Below are 19532 nucleotides of genomic sequence, written 5' to 3'. Positions count from 1 at the left end.
TTTTTTTTTTCCACGAAACAATTGCATTTCCATCGATTTCAATGGCGAAAATAATGAGTGTTTTGGGATATATGAGCGCGGTCACGAAACAAATTAGAGTCGCATCTCTATGCACCACTTTATTTGGTTCCGCTACTTTGCACACCAATGCTACCGCACGCGCACGCCAATTCGTGTTGATGTCGTGCGCGTGCGCTGCGTTTGACAACGTGATCATCTGCAACCGCGGCACGGACGAAAAACGTAGGGGAGGGCACGCGCGCGCGCGCGCAAACGACAGCGGCAAGCGAGCGAAGCAAACAGCGCAGCAGTCCTCGCGGAAGTAGCAGCAAACTGAGGCGGCGCTAAATAAAATTAGCATACCCGCTTAGCGGTTCGCCGAGGCGGATGGAAGGTTGAACGCCGCCCGCTGGCATACTACTGAAAAAAGAAAAAGGGGACAATATCCGTTAGAGCCAAACGACGTAAGCGACCGAGTCCGGGCTCGTCTCTTCCGGTCCTTCTTGACGTCCGCTGGCCGCGGAGATGGGCGACAAGGCGAGTACGAGGTGAGCTAGCGGGCTAGCCGCTACGGGCTAATTAGCATCACGCCATTGGCCCGAGTGAGTGTTCGTCAAGCCGCGGCGGTGATCTTCGTGTTCGTGGTCTTTGATTACCGAAGCGATCGTCGGTGGTGTTTTCTGCGCAGGGATCGGTAAGCTCGCTGTCGCTCGGCGCAGCGAGCGCAGCAGGGTGGGGTTAGCTAGCGGACTAGCTGCTAGCCCCAGCTGCGTCTCTGCTACACTCGGAAAACACCTCTTGACTTTCCGTCGCGTGGGTTGCATTTCTGATTTAATGTGTTCATTTTGCAGTGTGTAACAAAGAGTACCTCGACGGCAAGTCACAACACAAATCTAACAGTGGGGAAATGACGCAAAGGGTTCCGGCCAATCAATACGGTTTATTTTACAAACAATAATAATTCAATATAAAATATATATAAGCTATGAAAGTGTGAGTAAGAATCAGTGGTGTGTGCAGGGCATGAATGCGAATGGTGCAAATGTGGAAATCAAAGATAAGTGGAACAAAAAATAAAGACCAAAACCCAAAAGTGTTACCTGGTGGAGTCAAGCCAAGAGAATAAATGAGCACAGAGGGCAATTTAAGAGCACAGGTGCGACCACTCAGGTAGCCCCACCCCTACCCGCCATTGCAAGGTAGGGAAGGGCCACAACAGGTGTCATGAAATACAAATGGATGGTGTTTTTCGGAAATGAAGCAAATTCCCAGGGTGGATGGTGAACATCTGTCATTTTGAGCAAGCTTGGTCAAATGAAGCAGAAGAGAAATCAATTCATAAAGCCGCCGCCAAGCTTCCTTGCCTGCTTGTTTGTCTGTCTGTCCTGTTGGCGTACGTGTGGTGCATTTTCACACCGACAAAAACAAGATGTACGATGGGGAGAATGTTGGTGTGCAGCTTGAAAGTCTTTTCTCCAGACGCTCGAAACGATATTAAGAGGAACACCCGGCGGCGTGTTTACTCTTAATATTTGTTTTGAAGTCTCAGTGGAATAAATTCACCTGCTCCACCCACTGTGTCATCGATCACGCGTCGTGCACACCGTGCCCCAGATCATTTATTAAACTTATGAATCAAATTATTTAAAAAAAGAAATGTGGACTATAATTTGTTTAAAAAAAAAGCTAAATCGTGTTGTGACACTTCTGCTTTGACAAGCAGCTACTTCCTGTTTGGTTTGAGAAAGGAAACGATTGGTCGTTGTGTCAACACGGATGCATTGGCTTCACCCCCAAAAAAAGTCCAAGAGCGACTTCCCGTTTCCAGAAAATCTTTCCTGTTAGCTAACAGCGCAAAGTCAGCAGAGCGAAATCTCCTCACCTTAAGTTGCTACTTCCTGTTTCAGTCTGCTCTTCCTGGCAAATGACCATTCACCCATTCTTCTTCCTCCTCTTCTTTTAGAGTCTTCAAGAAATCCAGTCCAAACTGTAAGGTGAGTCTACAAAAGCTGGTATTAGGTGAATGCTGCCATAAGCTCCTGTGAGGGTTCTCCGATCTGATTGTAAGCTTCTAGTTACTCTGTGGAAGGTGACTAGAAGGTACTGGAAAGTATTTTGGAGGTGACTCGAAGGTTCCGTAGTGTAACAATGCAATTGCATGCAGGTGACAGTCTACCTGGGCAAGCGGGACTTCGTGGACCACCTCGACCACGTGGATCCAGTCGGTGAGTCATGTGACCCGCTTGGGACCCTCGCTCGTGGCTGCTGTTGTGACCAATTTGTCTCCATGTGGACAGACGGTGTCATCTTGGTGGATCCCGAGTACCTGAAGGACCGGAAAGGTAGGCATTTTCTAGTTGTTCCTCATAGCTGCTGGCTCACACTTCCTGCTCTTGATCTTTTTTTTTAGTCTTCGTCACACTGACTTGCGCCTTCCGTTATGGCCGCGAGGACTTGGACGTGTTGGGTCTGTCCTTCCGCAAGGACCTGTACATCTCCACCTTCCAGGTAGACGCCAAGCCGCCGCGCTTCTCGACCGGCGAGCCGCGCTCACGTGATGTCACTTCCTGTTTCAGGCCTTCCCGCCCGTCCCTGATGAGCGCAAAGCCAACAGTCGACTGCAGGAGAGGCTCCTCAAGAAGTTGGGCCAGCACGCGCACCCTTTCTACTTCACTGTGAGTACACACACATGGGGACTTCACTGGCTGGGTCTTCATGTGCATGTTCACGTGAGTGGTTGGCTTGGTGACATGGTGCGTCAATGACAAGCTGGAACATGTTGTGCGTGTGTGTGTGTACATACAATACAAACTTTGTTTTCCTCACCCACCTTTATATGTCGTTACCGTGTGTGTATGAGAAGGTTTGTGTACGTGTGTGAAGGTGTCATTGAAGTGTAAGTGAGAGAGTTTGTGAGTGTGTGTGAGAAGGCAACACTCAAATGTGTATGTGTGTGTGTGTTGCAGATCCCTCAAAATCTTCCATGTTCCGTCACACTGCAGCCTGGACCTGAAGACACCGGCAAGGTAAACTCGAGGTTGAAGGCAAATTGAGTGACGTCCAAAATGGGGCGGGGCACTGGAGGCGTCCCCTGTATAGATAAAAAAAAAAAAGAAAAATAACTATTATTTCAGTTCAGCTGGCACAGGCACGTTTGCTTACCGTCTTTAATTCAATCTTCAAATCCTCGCTGTGGATTGTGTGCACTCTCGCAGGCGTGCGGCGTGGACTTTGAGATCCGAGCATTCTGTGCCAAGAACATGGAGGAGAAGATCCAAAAGAGGTGAGCGGCCGGCGCTCAACTCACTGACTCGGTGACGCCGTCATGAGCCTTCCAGGCCTCGCTCTCCCTCCTCCGACGCTCCCCTTTTCCTCGCCAGGAACTCTGTGCGTCTGGTGATCCGCAAGGTGCAGTACGCTCCGGAGAAGGCGGGACCTCAGCCCATGGTGGAGACCACTCGCAGCTTCTTGATGTCGGACAGGTCGCTGCACTTGGAGGCGTCGCTGGACAAGGAGGTACACGACACGCCCACGCGGCCGAGGCGGGGGCATGTCGAGTGACGACTTTGCGTGTGACAGCTGTACTACCACGGCGAGCCCATCAGCGTCAACGTGCACGTGACCAACAACTCCACCAAGACGGTCAAGAGGGTCAAGATCTCAGGTCAGCCTCCAAAATCCGCATCTTGTCAAAGACCCGCTCATATCTTCTTTTCGGGCTGCCACTATGTGAATAATGAATATTTTTCTTCAATGCACCAGATACAGAAAAGCGTCTTATTGATCTAAAAACGAGACGTGATTTGAAAATGGACAAACACGAACTGATTCGCAGTGGGCTCTCCCTTGACCCCGCGTGTGCGTGTCCTTGTCCCCGCAGTGCGTCAGTACGCCGACATCTGTTTGTTCAGCACGGCGCAGTACAAATGTCCCGTGGCGCAGCTGGAGGCCGAGTAAGTACACGTGTGCGGGAAAAAAAAACGGCAAATTGGAGCATGGGTTAGTGCGAATAAGCGTGTCGCGCGGATTAGCGACCAGGTGTCGTCGAGCTCCACCTTCTGCAAAGTGTACACGCTGACGCCGACCCTGGACAAGAACCGCGAGAAACGAGGCCTGGCGCTGGACGGGAAGCTCAAACATGAAGATACCAACTTAGCCTCCTCCACCATGTAACGTGCACGCCTGCTCATACGCACGTACGCGTCACTTGTCGCTAATGTGTGTGCGCATGTATTTCAGCGTCAAGGATGTGACCAACAAGGAGGTTCTGGGCATTCTGGTATCCTACAGGGTCAAAGTCAAGCTGGTGGTCTCACGTGGCGGGTAGTGTATCTCTCTGTTACTGAAGGAGTCACTTGAGCATGGTCCCAAATGTCCCTCCTGACTCCACAGCGACGTGTCGGTGGAACTGCCGTTCATCCTCATGCACCCGAAACCGGCCGACCCCCCCGTGTCACGTCCGCAGTCAGGTGAGTTGCGTGTGCGCCACCGCTGCGCTAACTGAGCTAATGTGCTAACCTGCGCCCTAACCTGCGTGTCAGCCGCGCCAGAGTCGGACCCGCCCATCGACACCAACCTGATCGAGTTCGACACCAAGTGAGTACCTGTCGAGATGTCGCCCGTGCGCGTGGACGATTAAGCTTAAGAGTCGACTGTCCTCAGCAGCGTCTCCCAGGACGACGACTTTGTTTTCGAGGACTTCGCCCGGCTGCGTCTCAAAGGCGTGGTGGACGACAAAGATGAGGACTGCTAGGAGCGAGCCGCCCACCTGCGCGTCTCCGCACATGTACAACGCACACACGCACGCATACACAGGTTAACATTCCCGGCGGACGGACGGACGGACGGCACCAAATTTGGGCGTCGCCTCTGTGTTGTGCCGCGTCACCGCCATCTTCGCATTTTATTTGATTGAAGGATTTTCAAACGGGCTTCTCCGCCAATCGGCTTGTTGCGATTCTTTGCATACGACAGTAAATCGAGGTTTTGGATCTTGGCATAACCGATCTTGGACCAAAAATAGCAAAGTGCATTGAAAACGCGAGGCGCTTCGCAATCCTCATTTGCTGTTGTTTGCCAAAACATATTTTTTTTTTCCTTTAAAGATAAACGAACGGACTTTCCATTTTTTGCCAATTCAAACCTCGGCTTGCTGCGCTACTCAAAGAAGCTTAACGCTATCCTCCGAAGGACGTAAACAAAAAAAAAAAGGAAGCTACGTTGCTTTTGTTTTGAAATCCTTTTGAATGTTTAATGTTTTTTTTCCAATCATGCGGTAAGGATGGTATCTTGTACAGAATTGTTGATACCCGCAGGGGGGCGTCGCCTACCGTCCACCTCACTTTCAACATTCCCCCGCCCCAATCCTGAACGTCCTGCGGCGTTCTCTGCCTCGTTTCCTGTCTCGGCCTTTTTCCCCATTCTAAGAGTCCCAAAATTTCTTGAGTGCCATGATCCCATTCAGCCAGTAAGAAGTGTTTCCTGTGGCATCAAGCTCATCATAGGGGAGGAAAAAAAAACACTTCAGCTTTTTCTTTGTGTTGTTTGCTTTTGATCTTTTGGCTCTGTGCAGTGGTTGGCCACGCCCCCGAAGGGAAAGAGGCGGAGCATGTTCTTTGCAGTGCCGTGATTGGTCGTTGTGGTCGTTTTAGTCGTGCATGTGCGCTAACTTTTTTGCGACGCGTGTGATGTGTCAACGTGTGCGCTAACTTTTTGCCACAAACAGGAAGTGACTTTAATGCTTGGTCATAATCATTCACGGTTTCTTTTTTTATTTGAAATTGTTTTTAGGATTAAAGGTGAAGAAAAAAAAACTGTCATTGTGTCATTAATGAGTTAAAAAGGTTGTATTGGGGTGGCGGATTACTGTGATGTCATGAGCGAGAGTGTGAAAAATAGAGTCCTTCTGTGTGTGTGTCCTTGCATCCTACATGTGAGGCAACATGTGTTGCGCGTGTCGTCACACGGCGTCGTAGTCGTCCGGGTGTTTCCTTTTGAGTGACTCGCTGCTGGCGCTCTGAGCCCCCATGTTGGTGGTGATGAGGATGTTCTTGGAGCCCATCAAAGACGAGTTGATGAGCACGCTGGAGGTGGCGGGCGTGCCGTGCGATGCTGTGGGGAAAGAACGATCCGTGAGTTGTCCGGAACATAGCACCGATCGGTGTTGTGCCGTCTTACCGCTTTTAGTGCCGCCGCTCTGCGAGGGCGGCGGGATCTGCACGGCGAACCTTTGACCCGTCAGCGACACGGGCGTTCCGACCTTGGCCCCGCCCACCTGCTGAACCGACGCGTTTCCTACAAAGGCATCTGGTCAGTACTAGCCCCGCCCATCCAAACACATACCCCAACCAGTCAAAAAACAAAAGGTGTTTTACTCTGTTGAGTCATTTCACGTCCCAATTCAGTTAATCGCTCACAACACATTCCCCAAAAAATAGGACGCTCCATCGTGGAGCCGTAGGCGAGGACTCACCAAGAGTGGGTGTGGCCGGTCGGCCGGAGACGGCGCTGAGGCGAGGTGCCGATATCCTGCCGGCTGACCCAACCTTCTTGGGGAGGAATTTGAGGCGATAGTTGGGGGCAGTCAGGCAGTAGCGGTCCGGTGGCAGGCGGGGGCCTGTGTACGGTTTGATGAGGGGCAGAGGTGTCTGGTTCTTCTGTCTGGCTACCTCCAGCAGGAACTGACGGACACGTAAAATGCCCTCAGGAACCATGCACAATCATGCAGACACATCTAAATAAACGATTTCTCACATCTCTGGGTGGCGGCGATGTAAACGACTGGTCCATGCGGCACTGAATGGCCAGTTTAATGTCGTCAGCATCCACAGTGGACTTCTTGGCGTGCGTGGCGTAGATCTTCGCATCCTCGATAATGCTCGTCACGTATCCTGAGAAGAGGAGGAATCGTGACCAAGGTGGGGCTAGCATCATCTTTCTGCAGTGGCGGCAACTTACTGTAAGTGAATTCCAACATCTGATTGATGACGCGGGGCTCGTACTCTGTGACCCCCATGTCCTTCAGGATCTGCATCATTACCTGGAGGGGAACAAATATTTGACACAGCAGCTGAAACCAAAAACAGTTTGACTCCTCCCTCCCCAAAAAATATGCAGTTGGTTTTAGAAGTCAACTTAAAATATATTTATTGTACACTACCAGCGACATACACTGTTCACCTCAAAAATTGTTTCTGCGCTCTACAACTGTTAATTATTTTATAACTTTTCTCCTTCTTTTTTCATGCACCTAAACAAATCATTTTAGACGTCACCGTAAAGAAAATTATAATTTTGTTCGTTTTTATCACGTGTACTCTTTTTAAAACAATTTTACACATATCACCTTAAAATAAAAAAATAAATCGTGTATAAAATACACCTTAAAACACGACCTATTAATTTTCTACATTAAGTTTAGCGCGGTGAATATGTTCATTAGCACGTCAATGAGAGAACTTAAAATGTCGATATATATACTTGTAGCGCGAAATCTGAATTAGTTTTACCATATATATACCATTTGTACTTTAGCCTTTAAGCTAGCATTGGCTGTGCTGAAGAGACGCTATCCATTGTTATCAGCGGGCATGCTAACACACGCAAGTTGCGGCCGAGCCATCCAGCGAGCTACGCCGCATAAAGATGCAACAACTTCAATGGATTAAACACCGTCGTGTGAACGCAAATAAATGGTTGGTAAAATAACTAAATTACCTGAGCATCTTTGGGGATGCTTTTGGGTGCAGACATTTTGGAACTCTTCCGCGTCTTCTTCTACGCTACGTTTCCTTCGACGTTAATTTGGGCGGGCGCCTCCTGGCGGACCGGAAGTCCCTTTGTTTTATTTAACTGAATATAATATTTAACTAAATATATTTTAGTTGAATATTTTATATAATTTTGCTGTTAAATCAACACGGTCACGTATTTTTTTTTACGTTATCAAAATATTGTTATAAACATCACTGTATTATTCCCTTAGCGTTAGAGAGTTTTAAAAAAAAACAAATCCTCAAGTTTGCGTTTTGCCCATCCTGACCAATAAAGCTTGATTGTAATGGATGGCTGGATGGAAATATGGAGGAAAAAAAAGTCCAACAGGACATGTTTTTCTTTTATTTCTTTAATCCTGTTGAGTCCGAAACGTTAACTTACAACAGAGATCATCACAGTATATGTCGCACATTATATTGCACGGAGGCAACTGGAAAAAAAGCACACTTCAATTTAAGTAAAATAGCATTTATACACACACACACACACATTTGGACATTTAAAAGTAACAAAAATAACTCATTGTGCGAGCACTCAATGTGGATTTGGGGAAAAATCAAATGTTTTTAAAAAAAAAAAAGGAGAAAAATGGCACATCATAAATTGACAGAAAAAAAGATACTGGCTTACTGGTAATACTTTGTAAAAACAAATCAAATGTGAAAATGACTTTGTTTAAAAAGTCACAATGAAATGGAAAATGTTAAGTATTCAAAGATTTTCACATTAAAACGTGCGACCTGTTAAGTCGGGTCCCCATCAAAGTGGTCTTTGCCGTTCTGTGGCGGCCGTTGGTCAGTAGTAGTGGCAGATGCAGAGGCGGCTGCCCGGGTCGTTCTTGCCGGGGCTGAAGAAGGGGTAGACGGGCTCGACGAAGCAGGTGTCGAACATGTAGAGGCGCTTCATGGTGACGGCGTCGTAGAAACTGAGCCGCCCGCGGTCGTAGTCCAGGTAGACGCCCACGCGTGGTGAGTTCCAGTAGTCGGCCACGGGGACGCGGCCGTCCTCCCCGTTGGCGTAGAGGCGGTCCTGCAGGCACAGGCTCCAGTAGCCGGCCGAGGGCGTGAGGCTGACGAAGCCCTTGCGGTTGCTGCCCTCGGTGGTGACGCCCAGGTACCACACACCCTTGTCGCGTACGTCCACTTCCCAGTAATGCTGCCCGCCGGAGTACTGGGCCGTGGCCAGCACGCCGCAAAAGCGCGTGAAGCGCATCGACAGGTCGGGCTCCTGCCCGCGATTGCGCAGCTCCTCCACCTTGGTGTCGAAGTCCGAGATCAGGAGGTTGGGGTGCGCCGTGTCCGGGTCCAGCGTTAGGTTCTGGGGCACTGGGTGTGTGGGACGGGTTTTCGTCACAAATAGAAACTGTGTTTGGGGGGGGGGGGGGGGGGTCGAGTGCCGTGACTTACTGGTGTGCAGAACGTGCATCATCTTCTTCCACATGATGAGCTGGAAAGGTCCAGGGAAGTCGGGGAACTCGGCGGGACTGTCGGCAGGCTTCGCCTCGTCGTACGTTTGGTGCAACGCTCTGACGTACACCCGCACAATGACAATAAATCCAAAATGGTGAGCATGTCAGAAAACGGGAGGATGATGGAGAAGGTAGACGGGAAAAACTTACTTATTGAAGGTGTCCACCAGGCTCTGAAGGGAGACGGACACAAAAGCACTTGATGTTAAAAATGTAACGTGGTGCGCACGGGCGAATGCGAGCGGAGCTGACCTGGAAGCCGGCGTCGCCGTTGAGGAGCTGGTTGATGTCAGCGATGTGCTTAGTCGCGTCGGCCGCCTGAGCGCCGATGCTCTCCAGATTGTCGTCCACCGCCGCCACGGCCGCCGCCTCCTCGGCGTCCAGGTTGTCCAGCAGCGTGTCACGCTCGTCCAGCAGGAACTGAACCAGAGCACCCACGTCCGCCTCCACCTTCTCCTTCAGGCGCTGCTTCTTCATCTGAAGGATGCACGCGGACACGTTTCAACGCCGACACACGGAGGAGACGCTCGGCGTGGCGTACCCTGATGTCGTTTTTGGTGCGCTCGTCGGTGGTCATGACTTTGACGCAGTCCGCCTTGTAAATATTGAGATCCCTCAGACGCTTTCTCAACTCCCCCTGAAACGAAAAAAAAAAAGGCATCACAAAATAGCTAAGTAGAGATTACATCACTCGAAAAAAGAGAAAAATAAAAATGTACCTTCAAATTATCCACAACCTCTGAGACTGGACACATCTTGTGATACCTAAAATACAAAATGGTCATCAACTTTCCCGTGACCAAGATTTCCGTCCCGCGTCTGTGGGGTAACATTTCACCTGTGTGCACGTGACTCACGACACACCACGCAGATGCGCTTGTTGTCCTCGTGGCAGAACAACTTGAGCTCCTCGCCGTGCAGCTCGCACTCGTCTTTCACCTTGGCAGGGCTCTGACTTGAGTTCGAACCCAAGCAATCCAAGCTGTCCATCTTGGCTACTAGGTTCTGTACCAGGTAGTTCTTAGTGAAAGTCCTCTTGGTGAACACCTGAAGGGAACATTTAGAAGAAGTGCAACAAATGTTTGATTATCTACTTGGGGAACTGTATGAATGAACTTGCTCCCCCCCCCCTCCCAGAAAACAAAAACACGTTACAAAGGAAGGAATCACTTTGAAGATGCTAGCTTTAAAGAACGCCAGCTAGCACATCAAAGCTCGACGCAACGACATAGCAGCCGATTTACCACGCCAATTAAAAAAACAAAGCATTTACCGTTCGACACTGCGGGCACTGGTAGCTGTAGTCGAAGCCATTTTGGTCCCAGTGCATGGAGATGCAAACACGGCAGAAATTGTGTCCACACTTGAGGATGACCGGGTCTTGGAAAAAGTCCAGGCAAATGGCGCAGGTCAGCTCCTTTCTCACGTCGTCGCTGGACGACGCGGCCATGATGTAGGTCCGTCGTTCGTTCGCTCACTCGTTCGTATAGGACGACTAAGCAACAGCGCGGCGGAGCAGTAACGTACACAAACACAAGCAGTACCGGAAGTCCCGAAAGCCGGAAGAGACTGCAAACGATGCCGGCGCGTCATCTGTCTTCTCGACCAATCAAAAGTTGTGTAGGTGTGGCCAAGTACGCAACCGGGAGAAGTCGCGTTAAAAAAACACATTTAAAGCTTTCAAAGATTATTTAATGATTATTTATTCTGTTAAATACCTTTAAAAAATCATATAAAATCGTAAAGTGAATTTCACGTTCGATTGTGACTTTCTTGTGCATGGGGAGCGTGCGTGGCTATGACGTCATCACATCATAGCTCGGATTTGTATGAATGGGAGTGACAGAATGTACACATATGCAAATGAGTCCTCTCTGTAATAAGACAAATAATTAGGAACAATAACAGTTTAAGTTATATATTGTACAGTTAAACCAGAAATTATTGCTACAATTATTTCAGGCTTGACTGCTGGATGCACGCGCCCGTGCACGCGCGACAACAGTGGCGTTGCTTTTTAGCCAAGTGGGTCAAGTTCACCTCGGTGAGGAAAAGAGCACTGTCACTTTCAATTTTTTATGAGGGGAGGCACGTTCGCTCACAATGTCACCACCGTCGGAAGAGAGCTTTTAGTTAGTCCAATCTTTCATCTTGTACGATTTTTCATCTGGAAAAAATACCCTTTGCTCTTTCAAAAATGAAAAAAAAACAAAAACAAACCTTAATTGGCATTCAGGGTTAGACACGGTCATGGCTCTTGGCTACGCCCCCCCCCCCCTCGACCTGATGTTCTTTCAATTGACCAGCCGCTATTATGTTGTCTCCCTCAGCCTCCATGTTATCGCTCATCGTTAGCTTTTTTTCTTTTTTTTTTTTTTGTCTGCGCTTGGAGCATTTTTGATACAGGGTTCAAACGTTTTCAACTTAACAGCAAGCCTGGCGTGCTTCATCTTTTCTTTCTCTCTTGACTGGAATGTTTTGGAGGTTTTTTTTTTTTTTTTTGGAGCCATGAAGCGAGCTGATGTTGCATCGCATTGACACGCGGTTGCTCTCATCATCCGACTTGGTCTCCCCCCTGACTTCATTACTTGCTGGCCTGTGAAGATCGTGGCGAAAACTCCGAGCCAGGCTCCCGCTTTGGAGGCAAAAGTACGTCCGGGGGGCAGCGACATCTTCGCCTCGAAACGTAGTGACTTTGACGGCGTGTTGTTTTCAATTAATAAGCATCTCCAAGTGTCAAACGATCCTCGGCTCTTTCTTACTGCCTGATGTGCTTCAATGTGTAAAACTACAGAGACAAAAGTTTTTGGCTGAGTTGGGAAACACTTTGGATCAGCCATATCTTGCCCCAGAAGTCCTGATCCTTCTGAGCGCCGTCTTCCTGAGTACCGATACCTGGAAGGAACAGAAGAAGTAGTCAAATTAAAATGGCCGTCAGCCATTTTTTTGTTGGTTTTACGAACCTACGAAAGGAGCTTCTCCGCCTTAGCGGCACCTCCACCGAGGCGTCGTCCTCCCCGTGGCCTTGGTCCACCACGTAGAAGTCCTTCTCCAGCAAGATCCGGTCCACGACGAATCACTGGCCCGTCAGCTTGTTGCCGCCTGACCCGGCACAACGACAAAAATGAAACAGAGTGTTTGTGTGTGTGTTTAAGTGTGTTTGTGTACTCGCTTGTACTTTCTTGCCGCCACACTTGAACTTTTCACCTTGTGACAACACTTCATGTCTGCTTTGGCTTTATTGGTTTTCTCTCTTTACCCACAATGCAACCCTTCAGACAGGTCAAGCGTAAGTCTGTTCTACATAATGGAAGCTTGTAGCTGACACACACACGCACACATCCATAATTGATCATGTTAGAGCTTCAAAAATTAATCTCTTCACCCTCCCTTGTTCACAAAAACGCATGCAAGAGTAAGTATAAATGCATTTTTTTCCTGGATGTGTTTTCGAAAAGCCTTTGTATTGAACAAAACATATTTTTATGACAACATTTAGCTTATTTGAAGATTTAGATTAGCGTCTACACTGAAGTCCTTAATTAGCAAGAAAACTAAAACCTCAGCGACACGTTTTTGCGCGCATTGGCTGTTTTTCCGAAGGGGGGGGTGCCTTAATTGCTGGGGGGGGGGGGGGGGGGGGGGTGAGCGCACCCTAAAGGAAACTAAAAATAAGCGTGAACCCACTATCACCCCCAAGGTACTTACTGAGGCGTTTATAAGGAAGCTCAGGTTTTGTTAGCACCTCGAGCGCGACTCAAGGGGACGGAAACGTTCCCGCAGGCGCGCGAACCCGCGCACGCGTATACGTATGAACGCCAAACCCCAAAGGCGTTGAAGTGTGATGCTCCAGGCTGACATTTCTGCTGTTCAATTCTTAACACGCTTCCAAATTCCCCGCCGCGTGCCATAAAAGCGCCGGAGCAGATTTATGTTTTTTTGTTTTTATCAAGAGACTGACGAATATGTAAAGGGGAACGCAGGAGGGATGCAAATGAGGTTTCACTTTGTCACCGCTTTTTGTGATGAAATATAAATGAAAGATGCTTCTCAAATAAAATAAAAGATGAATTCCTGCTGCTGATGTTCAGTGTGCGACGACGGGATGGAAAGATGAAGCTTTAGGATTGGGAAGCGCAAGAGCAGGTCAAATTATGTGCTAGATTTGAACTTGCTTAATTATCATCGTCAGGCAACTTTTTTGGAACACATGTATCAAAGATTCGTTTGCTAGCGGCGGACTCCGGCGGCGTTTGGGCTAATGAGGGAGACGAGGATGGCCCTTGGGGGGTGGAAACGGGTCAAAAGCACTCGGTGGCATGCACGCGCTTAGTTACATTTCCGACGAGCAAATTTGCAAAAGCAGGCAAATGGAAAAAAAAAAAAATGTGTGCACCTTTTGGAGGATTCATAGTGGTCTTGGTTTCCACGCTGAAGCCATTGATGGAGGTAGCGTCCTCGAAGCACACGTTCAGGTCGTCGAGATCGGCTAGAGAAAAGACGAAAGTGAAAATAGTCATAATGTAGACAAAAGTGTTGGGACACCTACAAGGCTGTTTTGGGCCAGAATGAGAAGAAATTGCAAGAAAGTTATCAAGATAGGTTTTATTTGGAGACCAAATTATGGTCAATTTCCTGTCAAGACCGTGAGTGTCCCAATACTTTTGGCGTTCTTCGCTGCTTGGAAACTGCAAAGACGTCAGCCGGTGAAATATTGAAAAGTCTCACGGGTGAATAAGCAGTAGCACGTTGTCGCTTTCACCTCGATGACTTCGGTGACAAGACGCCGCCGCCAGCAGCATCCCTTTTTTTTTTTAAATATTACTTGTATTAAAGTTACTTGTTTTCTTTTTTTATTTTTTTTTTAGAAAAAATACATTGCAATATTTTGAAAATAAATATTTTTAATAATTTAAAAAATATATATATAATTACTTGTTTTATTTTAATGCAGGTTCTCTCCTTTTACGGCTCCTGTTAGATTGCTTCTGATGACAGACACATCCGAATCCAAAAAAAGAACAAAAGGAAATATAAATAAATCAAAGTGTAACCGTGCCTCTGAAGAATTTTTTTATCAGTCATCTAGATCAACATTGGGTGAGCAGGAAAAGCATTGTTTGAAGAATGAAATGGTCAAAAGAAGCCTCAACCAGATGTAAGAACAAAAAAGTCACTTAGGGAGTGACTCATACATCCAACCTTGCCTGAGCTCACCTTGACTGAACCTGTCCACGGTCATCGCTGGCTATGCGGTCTTCAGAGTCCAAATGGGTATTGTCGACAGGCACCACCCGGATGACAAACGTCGCCCTGCCCGATTCATTCGGAGGGTCGTTGTCGTCCTGCACCGTAAAGACAAACTGGTCCATATTGACGTTGTGAGGACCCACGTGTTTGTAGAACAGCTTCCCTTCTGTAATATCCTTCTGGAGCCACTGCCAAACCTCCTTCTCATAGACCTCATCTGCTGAGTTGAATTTCCACGAGGAAGGGTCCTCCGGTGCGTCGGACTGCCTCAACAGAACGATGCCGACGGTGGAAAACGGAGGAACCACGGTAAATTTAACGGTGGAGTCCTCGGAGTCGATGTCAGAGGCACTGAGCGCGAGGGGGGACACGGACATCATCTGGTGCTCGAACAGGACCAGGCCGGTGTTGACGTTCACGACGGGTGGCTCGTCGTCGATGGGCACCACGGTGATGGGGAAGAGGAACTCCACGTGGTGCTCGCCATCCGTCATCTTAAAGACCACATTGTCACTGTAGGTGTCACCGCCGTCGTGCTGGTACACCACAGCGCCGGCGGCCAGGTCGGCGGCTGAGAATCTGTCCCCGTGGGCCCCGGGGACCAGCAGGACGCCGTGGTGTAACCCGTCCACTACCGTGATGCTCACGGCCTCCAAGTTGTCCTCGTCGCCGATCTCCAGGTTGTGACCTGTCACCAGGGGGACCGACTGGCCCTCGTATAGCAGCTGACCAACATTGTGGGTCACCACCGGCGCCAGCGAGTTCATGGGTTTCACTACAATGATGAATGCAAAAGGGTCCGACGCAGCCCCCTCCGGGTCCAGGACTTGAAACTCTAACTGGAAGATTCTCTCGGCGTCCAATGAGGGCGGCTTGTAGGCGATCTTTAGGTCCTGCAAGTCCTGCTGGAAAAAGGAGGTGATGGGTAGGTTCTGGTCATCGGTGCTGACGATGTAGCCCTCCTCTAAAGACAGCGGCAAGGTGATGTTGAAGACCAACTCCCTCGGGTCTGACTCGGCATCGTCCGCAGCAAGCGCTTCGGGCGTTAGCGCCGTCATGGCGAACTGACTCACCTCCATCATCATCATGGCCACCAAGCTGGGCTTGGGTGGGGTGTTCTCCTGGCCCCTGATGATTCGAACCATCAGGTGGAAATGCTCCCGTTTCACCAAATTCCCTTCTCCATCCCGGAGCTCTAGTACCATGGGGACGTAGTCCTGGTTTGGTGGAGACGCCCCTTGGAACGTGTGCTCATAGCGGATGTCGGCCCGCGTTAACTCATCACAGTCCATCGTCCGGGTCAGTTTCCCGCCGTCTAGCAGTCGCCCATAGCGAGGCAGATTGCTCTCGCCCGCCAACGTCACCCCGCACTTGTAAGCCTCCCGGTCGTAAGTGAAATCCAAGATCTTACCGTCTATGGCATCACTGGTGCCCCTCAGGTGGGTTACGCTCAGCGGCATGTTTGTAGTGAGCAGCTCCATCTGCGTAAAGACCACCTCCACCTCTATCACGAAGGGAATGACGAGAGTCTCGCCGTGCTCATCGTAGCGCAGTTGCAGCCGCACCCGGTCCAGCGCCACACTCTTGGACCCGTAGTGGGTGTACATGACATCCCTGGGGCCGAAGTCACAAGGGAACTTCCCAGGTGAGAGGCGACCAGGACGCTGGACCAGGTGGTCATCCTCCAGAACCATCACGCTGCAGCGGTCACCCGGCTGCGTCTGTACCACCAGGTCGTTGACCGGGTCCACGAACACGCTTCGGCCCAGCGGCACGTGGATGCGGTTGTTGGCCACCAGGATGGCATCCTCGGAGAACTCGGAGCGCAGCGGGTGTGCGTAAATCTCAAGGCGTGCTGCTGAGAGGCAGAGGATGAGGAGCACCCACAACATGTCAGCAAGACACAAAAACTACACAATTGATGTCCGAGCGTGCAGTCGCGTGATGTGCGTGCAAGCCGGCTGACTTCCCGGCACTGTCAAGACGATAACTGCGCGCATCACTTTTAACTTGAGGCACTCAGTGCGTGTGTGTGTGTGTGTGTGGGGGGGGGGGGGGCGCTCTCGCATCTTATTGGCTGAGGACGAATATCACTCACTGACAGAAGGTGTGGTCGTTGAAGACTTCAACTTTTTCATCTGATCTTTATTGTGATGTTCATAAATTTCCAAATGCACTCCCCCCCCCCCACATCCCTCACACACACCATGCCGTTAAAAAAAAAAAAACAACACTCAAGTGAGGCTTCTAACCACTGTGCTGTCTAATGCACCTAAAAAAAACTAATGGAGCCTCCTTGGAAGCAATAAGAGGCTTTGCTGCCACCTAGCGGTGTTTAAGTAGTGTGACATGAATTAACCCATTCACATGCGCAACGATCCAGAAAAGATAGCTGGCTGAAATGTGAGCTGATTAACATATGACCAAACAATATTAAATCATGTTTTTATTTTATTTAACAATTATTTCCACTCAATCAATCATAAATATTTGTTTACCCATTCCACATCCTGTTAAGACAAGAATAAGCCATGGTGTCTGGCCAAAAGAACAAATTGGCACCAAAAATGGCGGCTCGCGCAATTGGAAAGCTCTTTGAGCGTTCTGTTGCTATCCGGCCTAAGGTCCATGTACCGGAACGTTCTCCGCAGCACCAGTTTGTCATAAGGTAAGCACAGGCAGCTCCTTTCTTACAAATGTTTTATAAAAAAAAAAAAAAAAAGAAAAATGGACCCGCCTTCTGTCTCTGCTTGGGGAGCAAGTGGCGGTGGTCCCTCAACGGATTGGCTAGTGGCTCTTGACGGTCGGGTGCAGTTTCCAGGCGCCCGTCAGGTAGCGCAGGCGGATGAAGATCAGATCTCGGCCCATCTGGAGCCAGCTCCAGAATGGAACCAGCTTGGAGCCTGAGGACACGCACGATCAAGTCTGGCCTCGAGCCCCTTTCGTGCAGAAGACAAAGCTAAGAGCAAAACGATTTGTGACCTTACCTCCTATTTCAGTCCAGTTGACGGCCACCTCGGCGATGGGGATGTTCAAGCATTGCGCTATGTACAAAAGCTCCACGTCAAAAGCCCTGCAAAGATCACGCCACAATTTGAAGTCGGTCATTGTTTACTCTTCCTTATGTTTCGAGCTCGGATCACGTCGGCGTCCTCACCAGCGTTCCACGTGGAGCGAGGAGAAGGTGAGCAGCGCCGCTTCACGCGTGAAAAGCTTGAAGCCGCACTGCGTGTCACGCACGCCGCGCACGCACAAGAACCACACCAGGAAGTGGAAGCCACACATCAGGAAGTTGCGGAAAAAGGAGCGCTGATGTCGAAACACAAAAATTATTCAAAAGGAGAGCCGGGGGCCGGTGAAGGAAAACGTTGCGACATTTTGGGTTACCTTGGCGACGGCGTCCTCCTGCAGATGAGCCCGGGAACCGCACGAGATGGCCACGTCGCCCTGTTTGGAACTGAGGTCTTTCAGGGCCGCTTCCACTTTTTCGATGTCGGCGAACTTTGTGGCGCCGTCGGCGTCCGCCATAAGAATTAGGCGGCCCCTGGAGCTCAGCGTTCCCTTTGTGACAACAAGCGTTAGCATGCCAGGCAGATGTTTCTTTGCTTTTACACTTTTTTTAAATTGGGTATGCTATTTTATGTCTGTATGGCGACATTGAGTGCCTTGAAAGGCACCTTATGAAATAAATGTATTATTATTATGATTAACGGCTCTCACCAAGCGCACTGCACCGCCTTTTCCCCGGTTCTTCACCAGCGTCAGAACCCGCACTTTCTCTGCGCTGTACTTCTTGGTGTACTGCAACGCCACCTGGTGGTTGAACACATAAGTGCATTCTATTTTAGGACGTCATCAACACGGCTAAAGCACAGGCAATGTTGCAAATATAAAATGTTGCAGATTTATTATTGTATGAATGTCATTAAATGAATCAAAGCTGTGGACAATAATTGAGGTTCTCACTTGTGTGGTTTTGTCTTTGCTGCCGTCATCCACCACAATGACCTCGTAGGTGAAGGAAGCTTGTCGTTTCTGAGGAGACCAAAATCAATTCATAGCTGTTGTCGCTAGCGCATGCAGCCGCATTAAATTATTATTTATCTTTGAAGCATCTCACTGACCTGCCTGTTTTCCAAATAGTCCATGGCTTCATCCAGCATTACAGGGACTGAAACAACACACCATCATGGCAGAATAAACTTTAAACGACATGGAACTTGAGTCGGCTAGTCCGCGTGTGAATGTAAGCTGTGGTCTACAGCTGGTTGATTTCCTTACGCCGCAGCTCCTCGTTGTAGGAGGGCACAATCACGGAGAGTTCCACGGAAGGTGGGTCGTGCAGACTGGGGAAAAGCTCCTCAACGCCACTCGAGGTGACGAAGCGTTTCTCCTTTTCGTCCCGCTTCAGGTTCGCCGCGCTTGCTGTCACGTGGGCCACCATGACAAACTGAGGAGGCAAAACATATCATTTGGGATACTAACAAAATCCAAAATCCTTTCTTTCAAGTTACCCAACAGTGATTTAGTTTTTCTGACTTACAACAATCGAACCAGGTATACTTACCACAATTACAGCCACAATCGCCAAGAATATTAAAGCTTCAAGTATTTCAAATATGCAGTCCATTTTGGAACAAGTGCCACTTGTCCGACGCCTTGAAGGATGCTGACTGAGTCACAATTTCTCACGGCAACTTCGCCGCGGAGCTCGTCAGCTTTCACCCGCGTGCGAGACTATTTGTTTTTTGCGCAGTTTCGAGGACATTGACCACCGAAAGGTTCGTCAAATCAACAGAGTCGGACTACAACAAGCTCATATTGGTTCAAGTGCGAGAGTTACCCATTCCTCTCTTCTCGCTTCCAATCACAAGTGAACACAGATGCAACACGGAAGTAGTCGTTTCCGGGTTGACACGTTGGTTGTGACGAGTAGACACGCGAAGTTAGGCGAGTACTGACACCTAGAGGCCAGGAGGATTTATAACAAGCGCTGTTTCCTCCCCGTATGTCCGTGTAACACTTGGCTTCCCCTGTC

The 19532-nt window shown here is 49.2% G+C and overlaps 5 protein-coding genes across 9 annotated transcripts; 1 reads left to right on the top strand and 4 right to left on the bottom strand.

The window, feature by feature from the left end:
- The first annotated feature begins 245 nt into the window (after positions 1 to 245).
- LOC125982352 (arrestin red cell) lies at positions 246 to 5295 on the top strand. Of its 2 annotated transcripts, none has more exons than XM_049742872.2 (16): positions 246 to 548; positions 1964 to 1994; positions 2165 to 2225; positions 2298 to 2342; positions 2411 to 2508; positions 2577 to 2675; positions 2967 to 3026; positions 3216 to 3283; positions 3381 to 3516; positions 3580 to 3664; positions 3881 to 3953; positions 4032 to 4169; positions 4240 to 4323; positions 4393 to 4469; positions 4542 to 4596; positions 4666 to 5295. In XM_049742872.2, the coding sequence occupies exons 1-16, from the start codon at positions 526 to 528 to the stop codon at positions 4751 to 4753; spliced, it is 1221 nt and encodes a 406-aa protein (XP_049598829.1). In that variant the 5' UTR covers positions 246 to 525; the 3' UTR covers positions 4754 to 5295. The 2 variants fall into 2 exon arrangements, with proteins under 2 accessions (XP_049598829.1, XP_049598828.1); XM_049742871.2 differs by having other exon boundaries at positions 248 to 548; positions 4663 to 5295.
- Positions 5296 to 5745: 450 nt separating this feature from the next.
- On the bottom strand, positions 5746 to 7810 carry taf9 (TAF9 RNA polymerase II, TATA box binding protein (TBP)-associated factor). The gene is made up of 6 exons (XM_049742953.2): positions 7717 to 7810; positions 6958 to 7039; positions 6754 to 6890; positions 6473 to 6680; positions 6178 to 6294; positions 5746 to 6111 (listed from the first exon to the last, which is right to left on the bottom strand). The coding sequence occupies exons 1-6, from the start codon at positions 7750 to 7752 to the stop codon at positions 5960 to 5962; spliced, it is 732 nt and encodes a 243-aa protein (XP_049598910.1). The 5' UTR covers positions 7753 to 7810; the 3' UTR covers positions 5746 to 5959.
- Positions 7811 to 8104: 294 nt separating this feature from the next.
- On the bottom strand, positions 8105 to 10818 carry trim47 (tripartite motif containing 47). The gene is made up of 8 exons (XM_049742849.1): positions 10518 to 10818; positions 10083 to 10291; positions 9964 to 10009; positions 9786 to 9881; positions 9497 to 9721; positions 9395 to 9417; positions 9183 to 9301; positions 8105 to 9101 (listed from the first exon to the last, which is right to left on the bottom strand). The coding sequence occupies exons 1-8, from the start codon at positions 10692 to 10694 to the stop codon at positions 8572 to 8574; spliced, it is 1425 nt and encodes a 474-aa protein (XP_049598806.1). The 5' UTR covers positions 10695 to 10818; the 3' UTR covers positions 8105 to 8571.
- An 877-nt stretch (positions 10819 to 11695) lies between these two features.
- On the bottom strand, positions 11696 to 16770 carry LOC125982299 (FRAS1-related extracellular matrix protein 2). 3 transcript variants are annotated; one of them, XM_049742759.2, is made up of 6 exons: positions 15906 to 16770; positions 15568 to 15711; positions 14462 to 15458; positions 13641 to 13733; positions 12208 to 12346; positions 11696 to 12139 (listed from the first exon to the last, which is right to left on the bottom strand). In XM_049742759.2, the coding sequence occupies exons 1-5, from the start codon at positions 16384 to 16386 to the stop codon at positions 12208 to 12210; spliced, it is 1854 nt and encodes a 617-aa protein (XP_049598716.1). In that variant the 5' UTR covers positions 16387 to 16770; the 3' UTR covers positions 11696 to 12139. The 3 variants fall into 3 exon arrangements, with proteins under 3 accessions (XP_049598716.1, XP_068509240.1, XP_049598715.1); XM_068653139.1 differs by having other exon boundaries at positions 14462 to 15689; XM_049742758.2 differs by having other exon boundaries at positions 14462 to 16770.
- Positions 16771 to 16927: 157 nt separating this feature from the next.
- alg5 (ALG5 dolichyl-phosphate beta-glucosyltransferase) lies at positions 16928 to 19463 on the bottom strand. 2 transcript variants are annotated; one of them, XM_049742906.2, is made up of 9 exons: positions 19338 to 19463; positions 18776 to 18944; positions 18619 to 18665; positions 18461 to 18529; positions 18215 to 18307; positions 17882 to 18055; positions 17652 to 17803; positions 17482 to 17567; positions 16928 to 17397 (listed from the first exon to the last, which is right to left on the bottom strand). In XM_049742906.2, exons 2-9 carry the CDS (start codon positions 18936 to 18938, stop codon positions 17282 to 17284), a joined length of 900 nt encoding a protein of 299 aa, XP_049598863.1. In that variant the 5' UTR covers positions 18939 to 18944; positions 19338 to 19463; the 3' UTR covers positions 16928 to 17281. The 2 variants fall into 2 exon arrangements, with proteins under 2 accessions (XP_049598863.1, XP_049598861.1); XM_049742904.1 differs by having other exon boundaries at positions 19062 to 19412.
- Positions 19464 to 19532: the final 69 nt, after the last annotated feature.

This window comes from Syngnathus scovelli, chromosome 15, assembly GCF_024217435.2.
Source record: "Syngnathus scovelli strain Florida chromosome 15, RoL_Ssco_1.2, whole genome shotgun sequence".
Taxonomy (NCBI): Eukaryota; Metazoa; Chordata; class Actinopteri; order Syngnathiformes; family Syngnathidae; genus Syngnathus; species Syngnathus scovelli.
This window is presented reverse-complemented; position numbering and strand designations above follow the sequence as displayed.